The sequence below is a fragment of the Ceraceosorus guamensis genome (genome assembly GCF_003144195.1).
Source record: "Ceraceosorus guamensis strain MCA 4658 unplaced genomic scaffold IE81scaffold_167, whole genome shotgun sequence".
Lineage (NCBI taxonomy): Eukaryota > Fungi > Basidiomycota > Exobasidiomycetes > Ceraceosorales > Ceraceosoraceae > Ceraceosorus > Ceraceosorus guamensis.
In genome coordinates, this window is record NW_020290162.1 from 1 (window position 1) to 19,738 (window position 19,738).

The window sequence follows — 19,738 nt, forward strand, 5'->3', positions numbered from 1 at the left end:
GGGGGGGGGAGAAGAGGGGGAGGCAATGACGATTAAAGATAGGTATAAAAACGGCACATCGCAGCAATTGAAGCAAAGTGTATGGGTGTAGCTTGGCAGACTCCCAGCTTGTTGCAGCCTGCAATCAATCCGTCGCTGCTCGCCATTGCACAGGCAAGGACACATGGTTCGCGAAGAACTCGGTGAGCGGGGTATCCCCTTTTGAGCGATTTGCGGTGCGAGAGCCATCGTCAGTCAGCTCTTGGCGCGCTCGACTTCTGCAGGAAGTGAGCTGGAACTCACGTGGTGCTACGTATTGCGTGCGCAGCAAGACGTCAAACGATTGAGTCTCCACACTTGCTAGGGGCCCGCGCGGCGTCGGATCGCTGCTCGAAACTGCAGCCGGCGACGTACTGGCGTGGCGTGGGGTTAGCCGACCGCTGAGCTCGAATCGTGCTATCAGGACGCCGAGGCGCACACTCACTTTGGCATTCGATTGAGGTCAGCAACAAGTCGGAAGCGGCCGCGTGATCGGATAGAGATGTCTGGAAAGACGAAAAAGATCCCATGAGGAGTGTTTTGGCCCTGAGTCTCTGGTATCCGAACGCCAAAAGCCACCATATTGCCGTAGAGCATTCGCACAGGCACCGCTGCACTCTGTGCATGAGCCGGGCTGCTGCTATGCGAAGTCGGCACTCTAGGTGGAGACGGGGTCGAGCCTTCCATTGCTGGTCCGTCTGCGCTGCCCTGGAGAATGGATGGCTGTTGAGCTCTAGGGATTGGTCTCCGAGGCGGTTCAGAGGGTGCAGCGCCCGATTCCTCTGCGTCTGGTGCAGCTGGCTGGTTAGGCACAGGAGACAGCATGTCTGCGGGTTGCCCTGTCGCGGTGACCAGGCGAAGTTGGCACAGCATGAAAGGTAGCTCGTCGAAGCTGCGCAAGGGAAAGTGGCGAAAGCGGCGGTCTTAGCTGGCCACTTCTCGAGACAACGTCTGGCTTTACTCACGGAAGGACTTCCGCACCGTCCGGCTCACTGACACGCAGTCGGAGAATGAGAGGGGGCGACACGCTGACTCGTGATAAGAGATTGGTCCCGAACGCACAGCCGGTGCTCGGTTGTTGCACGACGCTCAACGCGTAGCGTCGCCTCCTACCAAGTGCAGCGCATAAAGCCTCTGGTCAAAATGGGTCGGAAGAAAACTACGCTTTGTGGTCAAGACTCACCGTTCCGACATTTGATCATTGCGTGGTCGTGGCATCGGAGGATGGCGACGCGCCCCGGTCGTAGAGCCGCTGGCTGATGTGGCCTCAAGGGACCGACTGCCAGAGTCTTCTGCCCCGCCCGAGCTTCCAGAAACGTCACCGACAGCGCCACTTGTTGCCTCAGAAGCTCTCGAGGTGCGTCGTCTGCTCCTTGAAGGCCCGGGCTCTGGACTTCTGCTTCGGCGCTGGGCTCTCGACAGACCTGACTCGGCTGCGCGAGCGTCTTCTCGCGGTCTAGCGGACTCTTGCGAGGCCGCAGTGGGACGTAGGGGGCGTGGGAAAAACGAAGGCTGATTTGGACCTGGCAAGATAGGAGACAGCGTGGATCAATGGACGGTGCATGAATTCACGAGTATGACAGCAGCGGCGTGGAGAGAAGTTGGAAGCATCGGTATTGGTGGTTGCAAAGGGCGCGCGACCAATTGTATAACTTACGGAATGGCGATCCTCGAGATGAGGGGCTTGGTGGCGGCGGCATGAAAGAATCGTACGAGCGACCTTGCGCGCGCTCCAGGCCGGGCGAGCCTGAAAGCCTCATCGACCGGTGTGCAGGCAGTAGGCGAGTGGGTCCATCATATGAGCGTGACAGGCTCTCGCCAGCCTGGGGAGGCGGCGGCGGCGGCGGCGCCGGTGCGAGGTAATCTCGGCTTGACCTTTCACGGCTAGCCTGAGGTTGGTATCCATCCCGGCTACTCCTTGATGCAGCGCCGCGTTCAGAAGGAAGGCCCACTTGTGATGGGCTTCGCACGGCATTCCTAAATGGCTCTCGAGAAGACTGCGAACCGTACCTGACATCGGAGTAGGCAACCTCACGGACGGGAGAGCGTGCCCGTGGGTCTCTGTGTGGACCGCTCGCTGGCCATCGACTGGGCCCTGCAACAGGCTCGCGGCTCAGAGGTTCGTCTGGTCTCACCGCTCTTGCATGATGGTAGAAAGGTGGAAAGGAAGCTCGCTCCGCGACGCTGTGTGACGCAACATGTAGCGGCGGTGGCCTAGCGATGGTCGGCCTGCGAAGTTCTGAGTTCGACCAATCCTGCAACGCAGCGTCGGGTCTAGGGGAAACGTCGCTGGCCCAACTTGGACTTCGCAGCGCTGCGGACCGGCCACTGTACGTGGCCCCAGACGCGGAGCTGCCAGCTGCGAATCGCTGTTCATACTGCGAACCGCGGTGGTCGCCTGGAAGATTTGGCTGTACGGGCCCTGGCTGAGGCGTAGAAGAGGCTTGAGGACGTGTTGGACGCCTCGTCGGGGACGTTTCGCGGCCCGTGGCCGCGCCTGTTATCGATGTGCCTTGACCCGATCCCGAAGGTTCTGATCTCAAAGTTGGCAGCCGTTCCCTGGAGGCAGGTGGCGTTGACATGAACGCACCGACGGCTGTTTGGGCCCGCCCTCCAACGGGGCGCACAGCAGATGGGATGCCACTCGCTTGGCACAAGCAACGCTACCCAGTCTTGTCAATTATCGTTGGTGGTCGTGCCAGACGAAGAAATGGAGTCCGAGCAATCGCTACGCCGGCGTCTTTGGCGTGCGAAGATGGAGATCAATTTACGGCAGCGTCTCGGCGTGCTCCTTTGAGCGAGGAGCGACGTGGTTGCCAGGAACGACGAGGCCGCGGTATCAAGGTGTCGACAAAGCAGACAGACAATCTCCCTGCTCAGCGCCCCGAGACTGATGTTGTGGTAGGCGACTTAGCCAGCAGGGGCGGATTGGGGGGATTCTGCCATAAAGATGCCCGGGTTCGGAGGCGATGCGGGTTTCGCCAGGTGGGACCTCCCGTTAGAGGGTGCCTCTGATTCGAGATTAAGGGAGCGTGCTGATAGTTGCAAGTAATTTCGGAAGGTTGGATCTAGCGGACTGCTAGCGAGCGATGATAGCTGACAGGCTGCGCTGAGTGCAACTCGATGTGGCGAGAAGTGATGAGGTACTGGTGTGCTGACAGGCGCCTCAGTAGACGATTAGCAGGTGGGGAGACTCGTAGAGAGCACACAGGCACGGAGACGATGTTGTCAGGCGGGCGGCGCTAGAGAGTAATAAATGAAGGTGTGGGGGCACGACGATGCCTCTGGGGAGACTTGCCAAGTGATGGAAGGAAGGGAGGATCAATGATCGATTGATCGTCGTCCACAGGAGCAAAGTGCGCGCACACACAGGAGGAAGTTGTGGATTGCAACAATGTCTATCGCCGGCGCGCCGGCGATAGCCTACTCCTTAGAAAGGATCGTTTGGCGAACACCTTTGTCTTGCTCTGGTGAGAGTGTCCGCAGGCTTGCGTGCCTGTCGGGCATCAGCGAGGGCGCAATGGTGCCACGCGGAGAAAGCGACAAGTGAGACCTGGTCAATAGCTGAGCAGTCTTGCATGATTGAATACCGGCAAGTGTGAATGGCAAGTGCTGGTAGCCAAAGGCAGGCAGAGAGCAAGCATGCTGGCCTCAAGCAACCATCGAAGAGCAATCTCGGTCCCGCACTTTTCCAATCAATCAAGCTCGGCATACGGCAGAGTGAGGCGCTCAAAGAGTTTCAACTCCAGCTCAGCCTAGCCTTGGCTCTGCTTTTGACGTTCTACACTTGTGCGATACCTCTCTATAATGAATGGCTAGTTCTCCGGCCGACGCAGCGGTAAGGGTGTCGATGTGCCGGTGTGCTGGGCCGGAGCGCGGCTCCGAAGTTGATGAGACCCTGCTGCTGCCGCAACGGCTCTGTTCGCTATGTGGTATGACAAGAATATTAGGTGTGTAACCGTGGCGGAAGCTGCTCGTATGGGCGGGACACGTCGCAGAGCTAAATTGACGTGTAGGTACGTGATCTGAGACAGGATAGTGTATGTAGCGACAACAAAGCGCAGCTTGATGACTTCTTGCTTGCAGCTCGAGGTGAGACATGGAGCGACATGGGCTGCTACAGCCGAGCTGCTGGAGCACCTGAAGATGCTTTGCGGACGACGGACTCTCTTCTGTCCTTCACTGATCCTGTGCCCAGCCGGGATCCAGATTGTCCCGGGTACGCCCAAGATTACGGTGCACTCGAGCTGCCGCGGAAAAGCTAAACGACGAAATGACACGCCTTCTGGCAAATTCGAGAGTCACGAGTGTGTCTCAGATGATCGGAGGTTTATGCGTGTGTCTGGAGTTCAGGCGTGCGGTTGCATGGAAAAGAGGCAGCAGACGACTGGTCGGCACTGCCGACCGATGAGAGATTTACCGGATGGGTAGCCGTGCGGCGAACTGCGAGAAGAGCCACACTCCCCAACTCATTTCGACCCTACACACGCCAATTGCTGGCTTGCACAAGAGGACCCGCGACATGCACCGCTCGTAGTCGTTGAGGGCATCCTTGAACTCGCGAACATAGGTAGCCCCTGATCAGACTTGAGCGCCACGAGAGCGTGCATTCTCACCGGCGGGGTCGCACCGCACCCTATAGCGACAGAGACCGAGACGCTCGCAGCGCGATCTGCCCACCCATGTTCTATCAACTCCGATAGGCCTCGCAGATGGCTGTGTACATATAGCCGAGCGGACAATCCAAGGCAAATTGCGAGTGTACTGAAGCTCGCGCTCCTGGCTGAGCGCCGGTCATCTGCTGCACGCATGAGGCGAGTTTTCCCACCATGGGAGCTGTGCGCAACGCAACGGGCTCGTTTTTGATTTGCAGCCTGCTGCAGCAAGGAGCGGCTGTGCATGACGTGTCTTGGTCCTGTCAGGCGATGCTGCATCGGCGATTCTTCAAGTCTTTATGCTGTAGAACAACGGAACAAAGTGTCGTCGATGATGGGCTGCAGTTCTCAGACCTCACTTGGCTGACCAGAACAGTCGACGGATGGGATGGTCTTTGCTGACGGGTGCTGAGCGTCGAGGTCGAGCGTCCGCCAGCAGCGCCTTGATTGCCTAGGCTGGTGCACGAAGGGCCTGTTGTGGCCGCATTTCTGTTCCCATGTGTCCATATACTCACGACTCGATAACGTTTGCGACAAAACTCACCTGGTCAGAAACCTGCACGCGTGAGACCTATCCTCGACCATCGCCGCGACTTGGCCTTCCTAAATAGGCAGGCAAAGTCAGAGCGCAGCCTCAGAGGCAGTAGTCACAGTCCGCGCGCTCCCCGCGGACGCGCTAGTACTGTACGCATACAGTACCTATAGTCACCATCGCAGTCTCGCCTAGAAAAGTTTCTGCACGACGGACAGCCAAAAACCGCACGCCTGGTAGCCCAGACAGCTGGTGCCACTCGCAGCGCATCCGCTTCATCTCTCTTCCTTCTCCCGTCCGACGCGAAGTTTTAAGTTCGACTTGCATCAGTTGTACCCCTGCTCTGGAACGCTCGACACCCGGGGCACGGCTCCGAACAGGTCATGAAAGGCGAGAGAGACTCAGACTCCAGACTGCGATCGACGACTCCCGCCTCTTGCGAATCTCGGCCAACGTAGACATGTCACACACAGTCGCGCTTCGAATTCGTTTGACGTCGTGCTAGGACCCTCGGGCCGCTGTAGCCGGCCGGAAACATGAGAGCGGGGCGACAAGATAGGGGCTGGCTGTACAGTACAGTACAAGCCAGAAGGCTACACGCGCACTATCAGCTGCCTGTGGCGCGTGAGGCATGGGAACCGAAGAGCGTGCCACGATTTCCGCCTAGCAGTCAGCGAACTACTCGGTCCGCCAAAATACCTAAGCGTGCTCCGCAACTTTGCACACACTAAAAATCCCTTCAAGGTCTGGAGGTCCGTGAGTGCGCCAGACCAGAGAGATTCTCCGCAACAAATCTCGGCGCATCTGCTCGCTGTGCGAAGTGAGGTGATGATGAAAGGATGAATCACGAATGCTCATCAGACTCTTGACTGCTGCACCCTTGTCGGCACTCTGTCGTGCCGGACCAACTCGTGACTGCGTGCATTAGCGACATTAGAAATCGACCGTCTGTCTGTCGCTCTGTGTGCCTACATCTGCATGCATGCGCTTGTGTGAATTGAAGCATGCGATCAGCACAGTGCCGATCTTCTTGTCAGGGGCTACGCTTCCCGGCCTGTGCAGCTCGAGCTCACTTTTGTGGGCACTTTTCTCGCACGTGTTCAGTCCGGGGAATGTCCATTCGATTCTTGATTCGCGATGCAATTTCATTTCTTTCTCCTCTTTCAACTCAAAGTCGAGATCAGCGGACTCGGTGTTGTTGTCATCTTGCCAAGTGTAGCCCTCGGCTGGGAATTTCGCAGCGATACGCAGAGTCGGATGGTGGAACGAATCACTGTATGCATGACCTTCCCTTCTGTCAAGATGTTCTTCCTGGCTTTTCCTGTTCGATCTTGGGAGTCAGCCGCTGCAACAAGGCATTGCCCGGGGGGGGGGGGGGGGGGGGGGGGGGGGGGGGGGGGGGGGGGGGGGGGGGGGGGGGGCGCGAAAAGCACCGAGGCACCGGGATGCTTTTGGCTGTTGCCAGTAGGACGCCGATGCGGATGTGGTCGAAGCTGACCAAGGCAAGTCAATAATGTCACATTCTACTGCCTTGTAGCGCCTCTGCGATGTTCAGCAAGCGGACTTTCTTGTGTCAAGAACGACAGAGAAAGAGAGACGAGGAGATCACACCCGCGACTCCACCTTTGCTCGTCTGCTGATCAGTCCGTCTGGCCTACCGGTACCGGTTACACAACACTAGCGTCTTCTGCACGGGTACGCTACCTCTTCTGAAGCGCTGCTCGAGTGGAAGCTACTCGCAAAGCTTGCGAGCACGAGTTTGAAGTGATGAGATGTGTCTCCAAACAAAGGCACGATCAGAAGACGTCGAGAACGTCATCTGGACCAAGACATGTCATGCCGCACGCACACGTCGATGAGCTGATTCTCATCTGAGCAGCTCGAAGATTAGCGGCGCGCATTTGCGACACGCCCCTCTGGAACATTCCTTGAGACGGTAGGCATATCCTGTAGTCACGTTCTCGCTCCTGGCTTCGGTCGTCATGGAGGCCTCTGGACTTTGACTCGATTGACTCGCACCTCGCTCCTCTTATTGTGACGTCTGTGCTCGATCTCTTCGATTCTTCTTTGAACATGCCATCATCGAGCCACAGCTTGGCGCCAGCTCGCTGCGTGGGGATAGCGGGCTCCGAAGCGCCGACACCGCGCAGCGTTCCTACGTGAAAGGTCCTGTCCTAGCACTGTCAATTGCGAGTCACAGCACGCTCGAAGCGCAGTTAAGCTCGGTGCTGCCGATGCTGCTCGTTGGTGCTCGGTTGTGAGTGTTCCTTGCTTTGGCGCATAGCCGCAGGCGGATCCGAAGACGTGCTGAGCAAGGGGACGGATGTGGATTCGAATCACGAGCTACGCGGCATGAACTTCTGCTGACCACGCGGTCGGATCTGCATACGTGAGACATGGTGTGGGAAGTCGAGCATGCATCCGTCTCTCTTCGTGGAGCCTCGCGGCGCAATGAGCCCTTTCTTCCAACGCCATGCCATCAGCAGCCGCGACGCGTCGCATATGGCTCTGAGACATTCTTGATTACTCACCATCACTTAGGGCTGCCTGCCTGGGGGTCGGCGTCCCCCGCCTCTTGTCGCGTGACTCAAGTCCACGGGGATCTGGATTCACATGATTGCCTTGCAAGCAAAGGTCTGCACGCCTTTCGGCACCCGCAGTCACGATAGAGCTCAAGCAAGTGGCACCCTCGGATGGACTAGGCGTGGTGAGCCTTTGGCCGATCGTGGACTCAATTGATTTAGGCGCTGCAGATGGCCAGACCAACCGAGGAAAATTCTCGAGGACACCGTCACAAGGAGACACCCGCAGACATTGAGTCGTCACAAAGGCGAGTCGAGTCTGAGCAGAGCGGCTAGTGCGCAGATACATTGCGATTTCTATGCTCTAGACGATGATCTCCTGGCGGACCATGGCAAGAAGTTGCAAACTTAATCTCGTTTTCGGCCGGCGTTGCCGTCTGCCCCATCGTCGCTGTTCTGTCCACTAGGGGGCGGCGTGGGTATAGACCCTCTCGGATCGAACGCGTTGGCAGCGCCGATAAAGTCCTTGAAGCCTGCAGAATGCGAGGGCCCGTGCCGGGCGTTTGCGTGCTGGCCTGACGACACAAATGCTGTTCCATGGCCTTGGCTGGGTCGTGAAGGTCCGGCTGAAGATTCTGGATTGTTGCCCAGCGCAAGATTGCTGAGTGGAGCGGCGTGATGTAGGCGTGGCAAAGCGATATGCTCCGTAGGCAAATCTCCCCTCGTGACAGGCAGCGTCTGCCGATCGTCTCTTCGAATCTTTGCATCTCCTGCAGCGTTGCTGGAACGCGTTTTCGCGTCGTTGTACAAATACCTGTGCCGAGAGCAGTGACGTTTAGTCAGCATCGCAGACTTGAGGGACCGAACCACGGGTCCACTGCCACTCACAAGCCCAGAAAGGTCAGAAAGATGCCCAGCCACTGCAAGGTGCTCACTGACTGCCCGAACCAGATGATCGCAACGACAATGACGAAGATCCGTTTGCAAAGACCTGCAATGCTGTACGTGACTGGCGAGACCAGGCCAAGGACACCTGCAATTCAAGGTTCGCGATTAGCTACGCAGATGTCGGTGTTTCTTCCGGGATGGACTCACTGAATGCGATGACATTTTGAGCAAAGTGCACGATGCCATTCACCGTCAAACCCCACATGACTCCCAGCGCTGTGGCCTGCATACCACGAACTCCGGTGCTCGTTTCGAGAAGATGATCGTGTAGGCGCTCCTTCTGCAATGGGTCATCTGGCGTCACAGCTGCTGCAAGCATGCTGGGCAGGTCGGCGTACATGACCATTGGCAGCATGATCTAGAAACGAAGTCCAAGCTTCGCATGAGCTTGCCGGGCGCGTGTTGACTTTGACGCGCTCTGCAAGACTCACAACGCATGAGATACCGGAGCTGTAGTACAACACACTATACTTGTCCGTCTTCTCACCCTCGCCTGGCCCATGACCGCCCTTTGTCAGCACCTTCTTTGAAAGAATGTTGTTCGCGACAAAGACCAACGTGCTCGCCAGCGCGGCCATCAGTCCGAGCAGGTCATCGGCGTTGAAAGCCATGCCAGTGCACGCCATCATCACTCCGAGCGTTAGAGGGCAGAGAGATGCGTAGGTTCTGAACGGATAGACAACGGCAAAGAGCAGGCGAAAAGATAGAACTGTGAAAAGCGGCGTCAAAGCCTGTTCGAAGGAAAATGCATTAGAGTGTCAGCGACAGTGCACGTGGTTGGAATGGGCCTTGACGCATCCCCTGGTCCTGACTTTGAGGGTCTGCTCGCTGCGCAGCCCGTCCGCTCACAGCCGCTGACATCCCTATTTGCACGAACCTTGATAGTATGGACTGTGCTGACCGGCACTCTAGAGATGGCCAAGCTGGACAGCGCGTGTCCTACAGCATTGAAGATGCTCAACGTGCCCATTTCCCTGATGCGATTCCAACTGGGTTGCTGCAGCTTGGCAAGTGGTGTCCGAAGTCCGATAAAGGATGTCAAAGTCCGTGAGGCGGCCATGGCGCAAAAGATATGCACAAAGAGGAATTGTATCAAGGTCAAGGAGACTGGATACGGAAATGGCGCAGACAAGGGTGGCAGAGCCGCCGCCTCCGATTTCCGCCTTGGTGCTGATAAAAGAGCCTAGTCGGCAAGCATCTCCCAGTAATGAGCTCGCTTTCTGATTTACGTTTCAGCAAATCGAGCTTCGTTGTCGCGCTCACCTTGGAAGTGTTGCTGCTCAACGCAGAGGCCATGTACCAGGCAAGACAAGCTGCCAAAAACCTGCTCATCTCTCGAGATGGAAGAGACGCTACCAGCCTTTGTCGCACGGGAACAGGCTGGCCTGCGTGGCTCTTTGGGCGTGCAGCAGCTGCCAGAGCTGCTGCTCTGCCGGTAGATGACGTCGGTAGCATGTCGTCCACAGAGCTGCGAAGGTCTTCGAACGTATGGTCACGGCTCTTCCGACGAAGCGCTTCCCCCCTGGCGCTCCTTTTGCGACCCGAGCGATCACGCCGGTTCCTCCGCTCTTCTTCCAGTCAGAATGCGGCTCCGGTGTCAGGTGCTTCCAAGAGCGTATAAAGTGAGATCCAGCAGAGCGGTGAGATGACTTGTGCGATAACTGATGACAGCGGTCTCTACACTGAGCACGAGCACAAAGGCGGGAGATATGAAGGTTTGCGCAAGGATGCGCGTGGAATCCAACAATTGGGGACCGTTGGCGTGCGCAGTGTTCCGAGCCAAGCTTCAACGCTAAGTCATGTTGTGGGGGTCGTGGTCCGCTCCCGGCAAATTTCCGTGGCCGAGCATGGGGTATTGACGGAAGCGGACGCAGACCTGACGCTGCGCCAAAACCGCGAGCTGTGATGATCACGTGAACTTGTCGAACAAAATCAAAAGGGACTCCTGTGTCACGTGAACGACAGAAATCGGGGACTTTGACTTCAACTACGTGTTGAATTAGAATTAGAATAATCGTGAATGCCTGCATAAAGCGTGAGTGCCTGCTCTCGTGGCGCTCTTCTTCATGACTCGATCATGACACTTGACTCTTGGGTCTCTTTTGACTTTGACTGTCGATCCATGACTTTGCACTCGAGCCTTGAGGTCTGGCTCATGGAGGATTGACACACCACGGGTACATCTCGCTGTGTAAGACCTGTGATTTTTTGCCAGCGGAGCAGCGCACCGACAACCATCACTACGTAGCGGGCCGCCCGAGAGGAGGTACAAGATACGAATGTACCCATCTGAGCGATGGAGCGCCTTTCGGACGGCTGCGAATAACCTAAATGCCTCGAAGCTGACAAAGTGTGACGTGGGTCACAGCCTTTGAAGACGGCTTTGCCAGATCCGCTTCGCGGATAGTCAGCACAGCGCTTCTTGCGAAACGGTACCTTTCGAAACTTGCGGTCTCGGGGCCGGGAGGGGAGGTTGGGGGTGTGTTGGGGGGATAATCATTGCTAGCGGCTCGAGCTAGATCGAATGCTACTCAGACTCGGGAGTAGCGCAGCATCAGTCGATGGGCGCTGTCATCAACGATAAGCATTGCGAAGCGCTTCTCGAGCAGCGCCCAGTTCCTTTGTAGCCTCGCCCAGCCTCCTCCTGCTCTCCTCCAGCTGCTCCTCGTCCGGTTCCGAATCCTCGTCGTCATCTGATGAGGCCCGGATGCGTGACAGGGAAGCATCTTGAGGCTCTGCGCATTTGCGTTCGAGCTCCATCAGCTGCTCGAACGTCGCACGTACGCTTGTCTTGTCTTCCAATTCGGTTGACACGAGAGGCAGACGTGGACTGCCTCCGTAGCCCTTGTATACTTCCAATAGGGCCTGTCATCACGCAAAGAAGCAAATCGGTGAGCCCCTAGAACAGGCATCGACAGGACGAGTCGGAGCGCACACACTCACTTTCAGCATAGGTACGCCTCCTTTTGTAAGCTCCCATTCCGCGCTGGACAAGATGCGCTGAACTTCCAACGCTCTATCTCTTTGCCTAGCATTCCACAAATCGAAGCATGCGAGGACTGTTCGCGGGGCCACGTTCGCCATGGCGGAGATAGCTCCGTGCGCACCTACGGACAAAGCGCCTATCAAGTAATCTGAAGCGCCGGCATAAACCAAGAACCTCTTGCCTTGCTTGTCTAGAGCGCAGCTGGCCGCAGTTCGACCGATCTTGCGAGGCGCAAGTCCGTTTGTGTTAGCATCAGGGTACAACTCCGATCGAATTGCCTTGCACTCACCTTGCTGATGTCGTGATCGGTATGCTTGATCCCACGTATGTTTGGGTGCTCTGCAAGAGCAGAGATGAGCTCGGCAGACAAGTCCACGCCTGCCGTGACTCCAGGATACGAATAGATCATGATCGGAAGCTACAAAGCGATCATTACCGCGACGATCAGCAGCCGGTTTTCCTCGATTCGGCTCCCCTTGCATTGCAACTCACAGCAGCTCGATCTGCTAGTCGCTCGTAGTAGTTTTGCGCACCTTGCTCCCCAATGTGTTGATGGTAGTACGATGATGGCAAGACCAATGCATAATCTGCTCCTGCTCCGTGCACGCTCTCGATAGCGCTCAATGCCGTGACCAGCGACTGTCCAGAGGCTCCGGCAATGATGGGCGTGTGAAGGAGGCCCGCCTTGTCCAGCTCGTCCCGACATGCCCTGACCACCTGAAGGGGAAGGCACGAAACGCTCAGCAGTGAGCCTTCTGGAAGTGCAGCCTTGACCCTGTGCGACACAGCAGAGTGTGCCGCAGCATGCAGGCCCCGCGCGAGCTTACCTGTTCGGCCTCTTGGTAAGTGAGCGAGACCCCTTCTCCGCTGCTGCCCAGCACGACCAAGCCCATCACTGCCGCCGGAGCTACCCATCGCACATGCTTTCGAAAAGTGTCGAGATCCAAAGATTGCTGCTCGTCCGATCTGAAAAAAGTGGGCACGGGAACGAGAATCCCACGTTTGAGCGGTCGAGGGCGCGTGGCAGTCATGTCGTGTTTGTCGGCGTCGGAGGTCAGAGTGTCGTCATGCGTTCTTGGTCGTCAGCATGTGAAAGAGGCCTGAATGTGCTGGGTCGAGGAAGATGAGCAGGTGAGAGAGGAAAGTATCGACCGAGACGGCCACTCAGACCCCGCAGACGTCTATGAAAGTGAGAAGCAATTCGTGGCATGTCGATTGCCAACAATTACATCCATCCCGCTATGCGCACCTTCAGTTTGGATGAGCCTTGAGCAGCCACATTTTCATCCGTTGCGTCTTTCTGGGGGCACTCGATGCTGCAGCCGTAAACGGTCCCGAGCACACAGCCATCAATGCCTGGCACGAGCATGAAGACGACAACTCACTTCCACTCTCCGGGCCGAGGCCGCCTGCCTTCAGCTTTGATCCTGCAGCGGTCAAGATGCCTCGTTCTCACATCAGCCCGAGCATTTCTCACCGACGCTTTACCAGCACACAAAAGGGGCATGAGCGTCACGATTGTCAGACATTGTGGATGCAGCTCTGCCTGCAGCTGGGGGAACCCTTGTAGATAAAAAGCGGAGACAAGAGGGGCCGTCACAACGGGTTCAGCTCCGTCGATCTGTGAGTCTGAGAGTGGAGTGGGGTTGTGATTTACAGCTCATGCTTCTCGTGCTCGTCGACGTCACAAGAGTCCAGATGCAAGAAGGAAGAGGGAGAAGGCCAAGGGGTGCTGCTGCTATCGCTGCACGTCGAGCGACCTTTCCGTTGAGCTTATTCCATCCAGCTGCCCTTTTGCGTCTTTGCGCATGCAGTGCCGATCACTTGCTGCAGCACCCAAGGAGTCGCGAGCACGAGCCATTTTTGGTCATGTTTCCCGATCCTGGGCCTGGCACGCCCGCACTTGGCTGTGCTTGTGCAACGCGACATGGACACCGTTTCAGCCATCATATATTCCTCGGCGAATCCGTGACAAGTTGCTCGTTCGTGATTGTGATTGACACAAGAGATCCAGCACGACCCCGTCCATTCAGGCAAATGCCGAGCTTGCAAGCCAACAGCTTACCACGTAGTCAGCCGATACGCCTAGGTCGCTGCATCCCGCACAGCGGGTCCAAGACCATGCTAGACCCCTAAACATTTACCATGAGACTCGCTCGTTGAACTTGTGGGTTCATAGTGTGCTGGCTGTAAAAGTTTTGAGCAGGCATCGATCACGCCTCCCACATTCCGAAGCTTGAGCTGACATGCAGATTCCCACGCGAAGCATCAGAAATCGCGCAGGTCCCTGCTTTTGAGAGTGTTCTCATTGCAATGGATTTGTCACATTCGGCAAGATCTCCAATGTCCACAAATACTGCGCATCAGAAGCGCTTCGCCTGAAGAAAAGTAGTCAAACACTTTGGTAGTCAGCCGAGCTGCTCCCCATCGCGCCAAAAAAAGACATCTCAGACTTACATCCTTCTGACGTCGCCATCGCATAAACGCATACCCGCCCGCGGCAATGGTTCCGAAGATGAGACCCCACTTGAGTAGCACCCAAATAACAGTGAACAAGCTCCCGAAGATGCTTGCAAAAAGCCCGGGACCTCCAGAGCTGCTGCTTTTGGAGGATGGGGGCGTGGAGCCCGAAGAGGATCCGCTCTTCGAAAACCACCCGGAAGACTTCTTCTTGCTCTTGGCTTTGGCGGCTTGCGAGCCGGCAGGTGGAAAGTGTTCCAGCCTGTGTTGAGCTAGTTCCGCAGCAGATTTAACTTTGTAGATGATGTTGCTGGTCGACACGCTCACCAAGTCGTGATTATCGCTCACGTCACCAGTTGCAGCGGTGAAGCCCAAATACGGTCTGGAGGGGATGGTGATGTTGGGAAGCTTGAAGCACGACTCCCACGTATCCCACTCTTGATAATGCAGCGCTAGTTCGAAGAAGACATCCTTGACATACGTCACGCGCGCTTTGGTGGCCACCGACGTCCGCCTGATGTCGACTGAGCAGCCACCGACTTCAAGGTTCGCGCCATCCTTGGCGTGATTGTACGAATCGATACCGTTTCCGACCACCCCCATCACTCGCGGAAAGCTGTAAGCCTGTGGGCAGGCGGGGTGCTTCACTGTAAGCGATGCTCAAGTGCGTTGCCTTCGCGTTGCATGATACGAGGTACTCACATGCCTCGAGTTTGCGAACGTGTCGATGATGATGCCAAGACCAGTGAAGTAATCTTTTGAGCCAAAGACGGGACCAGGCTGTGCGCGCTCCTCGGTGAGCCACATCGCCAAGCTGCATCGCAAAAGCCCCAGCGCTATGCGTCAGACTTTGCTCCATGATGATACAAAAGCGACCTCGCAAAGGGTGGTGACACTTTCAAAGTCCCACCTCTTCCTGTGCTGCCTCCGAAATTTCGTACTCACCCGTCGCCGTACGGCTTATGACCCGCTGCCTTGCCATCGATGCTGAACTCAAATTGAATCTCAAAGTTGTCTGCAGTGAGAGGCTGACAAGGAGCAAGAGGCATATTGTGCGAGCGTGAGTCTCGTTGTGAGCATAATGCCGATGCGACCAGCCTGTATCGTCGCGGCTCATCAAGTCCTGCCCATCACGACATCTGGTGGCATTTCACCGATCGACTCTCCGAGCTCAGAGCGCCTCTTTTCCGATGCGGAGCATCGACCTTGCAAGCTAGCAGACACTCACCGCTCTTGTCCACAGCCAGCCAGCTTGGCTAGGCCTGTCCTGTGTCAGACGGATGTGCTTGTTGGTGTCGACGATGGCGTCCCCTGTAGGTGGAGAATCCCGTGAGCGGGTGCTTGATGGCCCAAGAACAGATCGAGAGCAGCGACTATGGTGCCCGGAGGGATCCATCCTTCACAGCTCTGCTAATGACCTTCGCTCTCCGCGGCTCCATGCGCGCGCACTCACCTCCAAAATCCCAATATTTGTTTTGCAAGTTTGAGTCAACGTAGGGATTGTAAATGGAAGCCTGCCTGATGGGAACGATCGCGTCTGACTTCAGAAGCCTGTTCTGAGCTGCGATCTGCCCAAAGATACCCGAAGGGGCGATGAAAAGGAGCGCCACTGCGAGTGCAAGTGTTGCGGCTCGGTCGAGACGACCCGCTCCACGAGCCATGATTGCGACCAAGAGTCGACTCTGCCCGGAAATTTGGTTGATGTTCCACGCGCAGAAGATCACGCGCTTGCCTTCGGTCTATCGATGATTGCGTGCTTCGCAATATGAAGGGGCTGCTGGGATGCTGGGAACGAAAGGTGGGACGAATGCGAGAGGACAAGCATCGCGAAGAATTGTGAGTGAGACTATGAGACTTGGCTTGGCCGCATGTGCATATATGCGCTGTTCCCACCCAGAAATCACGAATGTAAACCCCGCGCGTCCAGCGAAGCACTCAACTAGGAATTGGCTCCAAGCCTTCTCGTACGAGTGAGCTGCAGGGCGAGCGTGCAGCCTGGCTCGTGCGCGTGGATTAGACACATGCAGGCACGCGCGACTCGCAACTCACGGCTGACTATTTGCGAAGATTCAACTCGTCACGATTCAATCACCTTTCAGGGCCCAGCATGCACGCTGCTCGTAACTCTCGGCTCCCGCCCCAGCCACTTCATCTTACTTGCCTGCGTCTGGTGCGCCTCGAGGAGCTCCAAGAGCCGGGGAAAGCATCTCGCTGCAGTCATTGATAGCTCACAAGGCCGGCGAGACCAGCAGCGCCCTTCAGGACGCGAGGCGCGCACATCGGCCTTCAAGAAGGGTGACAGGCGAAGAGCGGAACTTCCCGGGGCTTTGCATGCCAGATGCCCTGGTCTTCACGGATGGCCAGTGCAAGCAGCTGCTAGCCAGCGATGGCCGAAAGAGCGTGGAAGGCCTGCTATGGGGTGCTGTTGGTGTTGCGATTGCTTTGCGCCATAACGGGCACTGGCTACATTCATCCCGATGAGTGGTTTCAGTCTGGAGAGGCAATAGCAGGTAAGTGCTGGCTGTACGCTGCTCAGATGTAAGACATGGCTCACACCAGAATGCGCCAATCTAGGCATACACTCATCCACGTCCCTGTTGAGGACATGGGAATTCGATGCAGCTTCCCCGTCGCGCTCTCTGGCCAGCCTGCACCTCTTTCAATTTCCTCTCGTGGCGTGGGTCCACCTGAATTATAGGTTTGGAGTCTGTAAGTCGAACTAGACACGAGCGTGCGTACATGAGAACGATCTCCTGATGTAGATGCCTGCCCCGAAGCCGCTAGCTCCTACTCCTTGTTCCTGGCGCAGAGGGCCACCTCCTTCTTCACATCTTTGACACTAGGTGAGCCGCTCGAAACCAGAAGCCAAGAGATGGCAAGTCAGCGTTCGTATGCCATGCAAGTCCTGCCTTACATAAGATTTCCGCTGCATTAGACTTTGTCGCAGCACGTTTGGTCGCTCCTTCGACCCGACAGCGGCTTCAGACGTACAAGACTCTTTGCATTCTTGGATCCAGCCACGCTGTCCTATCGCTGTGCACCCGCCCTTTTTCCAACGGCGCCGAGGCCGCACTGCTTGCTCTCTGTCTCCTGTTGACTCGAGCAGTGGTAGATTTGTCACATGCTGAGGTGTGTGCGGCCATGACGTCCTGCACTATTTCACATCAATCACACCCTGCTGACGCATGCTTAAGCCCCCAGTCGCGCGCGTATGTGCCTGTGTGGGTAGCTAGGCAAAGATGGATTAGGTACTGCTCCGCACTTTTTGGTCTAGGAGCAGCGGGCCTCTTTGTGCGCTTCACTTTCGTGGCCTTCGCTCTGCCTTGCGCTGCATACGTCGCCGTAGCAGGGACACGATTGTGCCGGTGAGTGACGAGAGCGTGCCCGCTGCAGGCATGAAGAGGCAAGAAGTTTGTCGCATGCTCAAATGTCTTGCTTTGTCTCGCGACACAGGAGGCAGTCCATCCTCTCTACAGCAGCATTGTATGCTTATCTGCTCCTCGAGACGCTGCCATCTTTCGTCTTCGTCGTTTTACTCCATATATGCACCGACAGCATGCTGTACAGAGGAAAATGGTTTTCGAGTCCCCTTCTTTTGGCCCCACTCAACTTGCTTCGATACAATCTCGATCCTACAAATCTGGCGGAGCACGGGACGCACCCTCGGTGGTTGCATGTGGTGGTCAACGCGCCGATCGTGCTTGGCGCATCTGTCTGGCTCTATGGTGCTTTGAAAATCTCGCTCTGGGCGGTCGGCCGGAAGGTGGAGAGACGTAAGAAAGTAAAGGGCAAAGCAAAGGAAATTGACGTCGATGCAGCGGTGCAGCTGACGATGCGAAAGAGTGAGTAGCCAGTGAGATCCAAGGCAGCCAGCCGTATGTTTCCCACGCGCTCGCGGGCTCAATCTCGTGCCCGTCTGCATAGTCTACTTGGCCACGGTCCTAGTCCCAATCGCCCTGCTTTCCGTTCAGCCACATCAAGAACCTCGCTTTCTCTTACCAACAGTGCTGCCGTCGACCCTTCTCTTTGCCGAGGCATGCTTTGGAGAAGCGCATCGGCGGATGCAAATGGGTCGACGAACGAGAAGATTGCTCGTGAGTACAGGGCCAGCACCTGGTCATGCACTGCCAGACTCTCATCTCTGTGTGGTTTGCCTTTGACCTTTTCAGCTTAGCTTGTATCTGCTACAACACGCGGTCCTGACTATTCTGTTCTCATTTCTGCATCACGGCGCCGTCTTGCCCACCCTATTCAACATTAACAACGCGCTTTCAGGACGGGGAAGCGCGGGATGGCTGCCATCGTCTGACCACACAGGGCCTGCTTCGCCCACGGCATCCCTCCACATCATCTTCTGGCGCACTTTCATGCCTCCGCGACATCTCATACTCCCTTTGCAGCCTCGCGGCTCATCTCAAGGTGGCGGTCAGACTCGCTACCCCACCATCACTGACCACGGGAGCATGCCAGCACGAACACTCGCGGCCTGGTTGAGGTCTACTAGTCGGACCCTTTCGTTTTCTCCAAATCAGTCGCGAGAGGAGCTCGAAGCGGAAGATGACAATGGAAGGGATATTGCGCATTCTCGGCAGCTCGTAGTTGCACCTGCCTGGGCTTTGGCAGATCTTGAGCGATCTCTGGATATGGGAGGCGAGCAAAGAGAGACTAATCTCGTGCGACTAGCCGCCTTTGGACCGCAAGTAGATCTCGATCATCTTCCGGAAGTGACGACCGTTTGGCGGCGCGAAGCTGGCTGGGCTTCCCTGAAAGATGCAGCTAGCATTCAGCTTGTGGAGTTCCTCGACGTGAAACAAGCGGCGAGCGTTCGAAGGGAGCCTCCGCCTTTAGCCTCGGTGCACACACAGAGCTAAGCAAATGGAAAAGCAGATTACGCGATGAGACGGATCTGAGTGATATTGTACAATTGACATGCGGAGCGTTTGCGTGCTAGTCGACGTTCTACTCCAGACGCTCCACTAGAAGGGCAACGCGGCTAATCAGCCTGAGCACCTGCTGCGCAATCCGCAGAATCAGGATCCCGGGCAACAAGTGACTTACGCTGATCTAACCTCGCTAGCACGACGTGCTTGCTGGTCTCTTCGATCTCGCCCGCCAGGAAGATCTCGTCCAGGATCGCATAGACCTGCGTGCGAAGAGTTGATTTACGGCCAAAGAGGAACAGGTCGTGAGGGAGTTGGAGAGCATTGCGCTCGAGAGGCCCCGGTCTGCAAATGAGCGCGCTTTGGCTCACCTTGTAGAAGTTGAAGACGAGGTCCAGCTCGCACACGTTGCCGAAGAAAGTATCTGTTGGAGAGGGGGCAAAGAGATGACGTCAAGCTGCAGTCGTGCCTTGTGCGTCTCCCTTGTGAAGATGATTGTTGGGTCTCGCGACGAGTTGCGCTTGTCCCACTGCATCCCAATTCGCCTTGGCTAGCCCTCATCGCCCCTCGGTGCTTTTCGCGCGAACACTCACCTAGAACCTCGACGAAGAGATGAATCGCTTCTAGGTATGCCAGCTCGTTGTCGTTTGCATCCACACATACGCAAAAGAACAATCCAGCATACCTCCTATACACCACTTTGTAATTACGAAACTGATCCCGTAAGGGGGGGGGGG

General features: G+C 56.5%; 9 protein-coding genes across 9 annotated transcripts; 2 read left to right on the forward strand and 7 right to left on the reverse strand.

Moving 5' to 3' along the window:
• Positions 1 to 401: 401 nt before the first annotated feature.
• IE81DRAFT_64036 (hypothetical protein) lies at positions 402 to 1,411 on the reverse strand. Its single transcript, XM_025517502.1, has 3 exons — positions 1,202 to 1,411; positions 984 to 1,127; positions 402 to 910 (listed from the first exon to the last, which is right to left on the reverse strand). Exons 1-3 carry the CDS (start codon positions 1,234 to 1,236, stop codon positions 460 to 462), a joined length of 630 nt encoding a protein of 209 aa, XP_025366071.1. The 5' UTR covers positions 1,237 to 1,411; the 3' UTR covers positions 402 to 459.
• On the reverse strand, positions 1,412 to 3,024 carry IE81DRAFT_64021 (hypothetical protein). Its single transcript, XM_025517501.1, has one exon. It carries the CDS (start codon positions 2,598 to 2,600, stop codon positions 1,587 to 1,589), a length of 1,014 nt encoding a protein of 337 aa, XP_025366072.1. The 5' UTR covers positions 2,601 to 3,024; the 3' UTR covers positions 1,412 to 1,586.
• A 1,697-nt stretch (positions 3,025 to 4,721) lies between these two features.
• Positions 4,722 to 5,215, forward strand: IE81DRAFT_327032 (hypothetical protein). The gene has a single exon (XM_025514989.1). The coding sequence runs from the start codon at positions 4,848 to 4,850 to the stop codon at positions 5,073 to 5,075; it is 228 nt and encodes a 75-aa protein (XP_025366073.1). The 5' UTR covers positions 4,722 to 4,847; the 3' UTR covers positions 5,076 to 5,215.
• A 2,239-nt stretch (positions 5,216 to 7,454) lies between these two features.
• IE81DRAFT_64073 (hypothetical protein) lies at positions 7,455 to 8,251 on the reverse strand. Its single transcript, XM_025517504.1, has 2 exons — positions 7,737 to 8,251; positions 7,455 to 7,663 (listed from the first exon to the last, which is right to left on the reverse strand). The coding sequence occupies exons 1-2, from the start codon at positions 8,074 to 8,076 to the stop codon at positions 7,542 to 7,544; spliced, it is 462 nt and encodes a 153-aa protein (XP_025366074.1). The 5' UTR covers positions 8,077 to 8,251; the 3' UTR covers positions 7,455 to 7,541.
• IE81DRAFT_64048 (TPT-domain-containing protein) lies at positions 7,938 to 10,225 on the reverse strand. The gene is made up of 6 exons (XM_025517503.1): positions 9,939 to 10,225; positions 9,553 to 9,858; positions 9,107 to 9,406; positions 8,823 to 9,033; positions 8,616 to 8,760; positions 7,938 to 8,541 (listed from the first exon to the last, which is right to left on the reverse strand). The coding sequence occupies exons 1-6, from the start codon at positions 10,128 to 10,130 to the stop codon at positions 8,136 to 8,138; spliced, it is 1,560 nt and encodes a 519-aa protein (XP_025366075.1). The 5' UTR covers positions 10,131 to 10,225; the 3' UTR covers positions 7,938 to 8,135.
• Positions 10,226 to 11,249: 1,024 nt separating this feature from the next.
• IE81DRAFT_369487 (aldolase) lies at positions 11,250 to 12,825 on the reverse strand (the record flags this gene model as incomplete). The annotated part of the gene is made up of 5 exons (XM_025517243.1): positions 12,489 to 12,825; positions 12,154 to 12,378; positions 11,951 to 12,079; positions 11,619 to 11,882; positions 11,250 to 11,540 (listed from the first exon to the last, which is right to left on the reverse strand). The coding sequence occupies exons 1-5, from the start codon at positions 12,690 to 12,692 to the stop codon at positions 11,250 to 11,252; spliced, it is 1,113 nt and encodes a 370-aa protein (XP_025366076.1). The 5' UTR covers positions 12,693 to 12,825.
• Positions 12,826 to 13,617: 792 nt separating this feature from the next.
• On the reverse strand, positions 13,618 to 15,972 carry IE81DRAFT_369488 (concanavalin A-like lectin/glucanase). Its single transcript, XM_025517244.1, has 6 exons — positions 15,575 to 15,972; positions 15,350 to 15,432; positions 15,067 to 15,149; positions 14,824 to 14,935; positions 14,119 to 14,745; positions 13,618 to 14,039 (listed from the first exon to the last, which is right to left on the reverse strand). The coding sequence occupies exons 1-6, from the start codon at positions 15,780 to 15,782 to the stop codon at positions 14,025 to 14,027; spliced, it is 1,128 nt and encodes a 375-aa protein (XP_025366077.1). The 5' UTR covers positions 15,783 to 15,972; the 3' UTR covers positions 13,618 to 14,024.
• Positions 15,973 to 16,213: 241 nt separating this feature from the next.
• Positions 16,214 to 19,011, forward strand: IE81DRAFT_327037 (hypothetical protein). Its single transcript, XM_025514990.1, has 8 exons — positions 16,214 to 16,631; positions 16,696 to 16,830; positions 16,899 to 16,964; positions 17,057 to 17,250; positions 17,323 to 17,486; positions 17,575 to 17,963; positions 18,046 to 18,215; positions 18,291 to 19,011. Exons 1-8 carry the CDS (start codon positions 16,508 to 16,510, stop codon positions 18,990 to 18,992), a joined length of 1,944 nt encoding a protein of 647 aa, XP_025366078.1. The 5' UTR covers positions 16,214 to 16,507; the 3' UTR covers positions 18,993 to 19,011.
• Positions 19,012 to 19,114: 103 nt separating this feature from the next.
• On the reverse strand, positions 19,115 to 19,718 carry IE81DRAFT_295602 (AP-2 complex subunit sigma; the record flags this gene model as incomplete). The annotated part of the gene is made up of 3 exons (XM_025512099.1): positions 19,115 to 19,264; positions 19,373 to 19,425; positions 19,595 to 19,718. Coding segments are annotated over 3 exons (327 nt in total), but the record flags the coding sequence as incomplete, so codon positions are not given.
• Between the last annotated feature and the right edge of the window lie 20 nt (positions 19,719 to 19,738).

Excerpts from the sequence above, each read along its gene's own strand:
- IE81DRAFT_64036 (XM_025517502.1), bottom strand. The coding sequence starts at position 1,236 with ATGCCACGACCACGCAATGATCAAATGTCGGAACG. Across the intron at positions 1,128-1,201 it reads AATGATCAAATGTCGGAACG|GAGGCGACGCTACGCGTTGA; the intron begins GTGAGTCTTGAC and ends TGCACTTGGTAG. Across the intron at positions 911-983 it reads GACGGTGCGGAAGTCCTTCC|CTTCGACGAGCTACCTTTCA; the intron begins GTGAGTAAAGCC and ends TCCCTTGCGCAG.
- IE81DRAFT_64021 (XM_025517501.1), bottom strand. The coding sequence starts at position 2,600 with ATGTCAACGCCACCTGCCTCCAGGGAACGGCTGCCAACTTTGAGATCA.
- IE81DRAFT_327032 (XM_025514989.1), top strand. The coding sequence starts at position 4,848 with ATGGGAGCTGTGCGCAACGCAACGGGCTCGTTTTTGATTTGCAGCCTG.
- IE81DRAFT_64073 (XM_025517504.1), bottom strand. The coding sequence starts at position 8,076 with ATGTATCTGCGCACTAGCCGCTCTGCTCAGACTCGACTCGCCTTTGTG. Across the intron at positions 7,664-7,736 it reads GCAGGCAGCCCTAAGTGATG|GGCTCATTGCGCCGCGAGGC; the intron begins GTGAGTAATCAA and ends GTTGGAAGAAAG.
- IE81DRAFT_64048 (XM_025517503.1), bottom strand. The coding sequence starts at position 10,130 with ATGCTACCGACGTCATCTACCGGCAGAGCAGCAGCTCTGGCAGCTGCT. Across the intron at positions 8,761-8,822 it reads TCAAAATGTCATCGCATTCA|GTGTCCTTGGCCTGGTCTCG; the intron begins GTGAGTCCATCC and ends CTTGAATTGCAG. Across the intron at positions 8,542-8,615 it reads TTTCTGACCTTTCTGGGCTT|GTATTTGTACAACGACGCGA; the intron begins GTGAGTGGCAGT and ends CTCTCGGCACAG.
- IE81DRAFT_369488 (XM_025517244.1), bottom strand. The coding sequence starts at position 15,782 with ATGGCTCGTGGAGCGGGTCGTCTCGACCGAGCCGCAACACTTGCACTC. Across the intron at positions 15,433-15,574 it reads CAAATATTGGGATTTTGGAG|GGGACGCCATCGTCGACACC; the intron begins GTGAGTGCGCGC and ends CTCCACCTACAG. Across the intron at positions 14,936-15,066 it reads CATAAGCCGTACGGCGACGG|CTTGGCGATGTGGCTCACCG; the intron begins GTGAGTACGAAA and ends TTTGCGATGCAG.
- IE81DRAFT_327037 (XM_025514990.1), top strand. The coding sequence starts at position 16,508 with ATGGCCGAAAGAGCGTGGAAGGCCTGCTATGGGGTGCTGTTGGTGTTG. Across the intron at positions 16,831-16,898 it reads GAATTATAGGTTTGGAGTCT|CCGCTAGCTCCTACTCCTTG; the intron begins GTAAGTCGAACT and ends CCTGCCCCGAAG. Across the intron at positions 17,487-17,574 it reads GCAGGGACACGATTGTGCCG|GAGGCAGTCCATCCTCTCTA; the intron begins GTGAGTGACGAG and ends CTCGCGACACAG.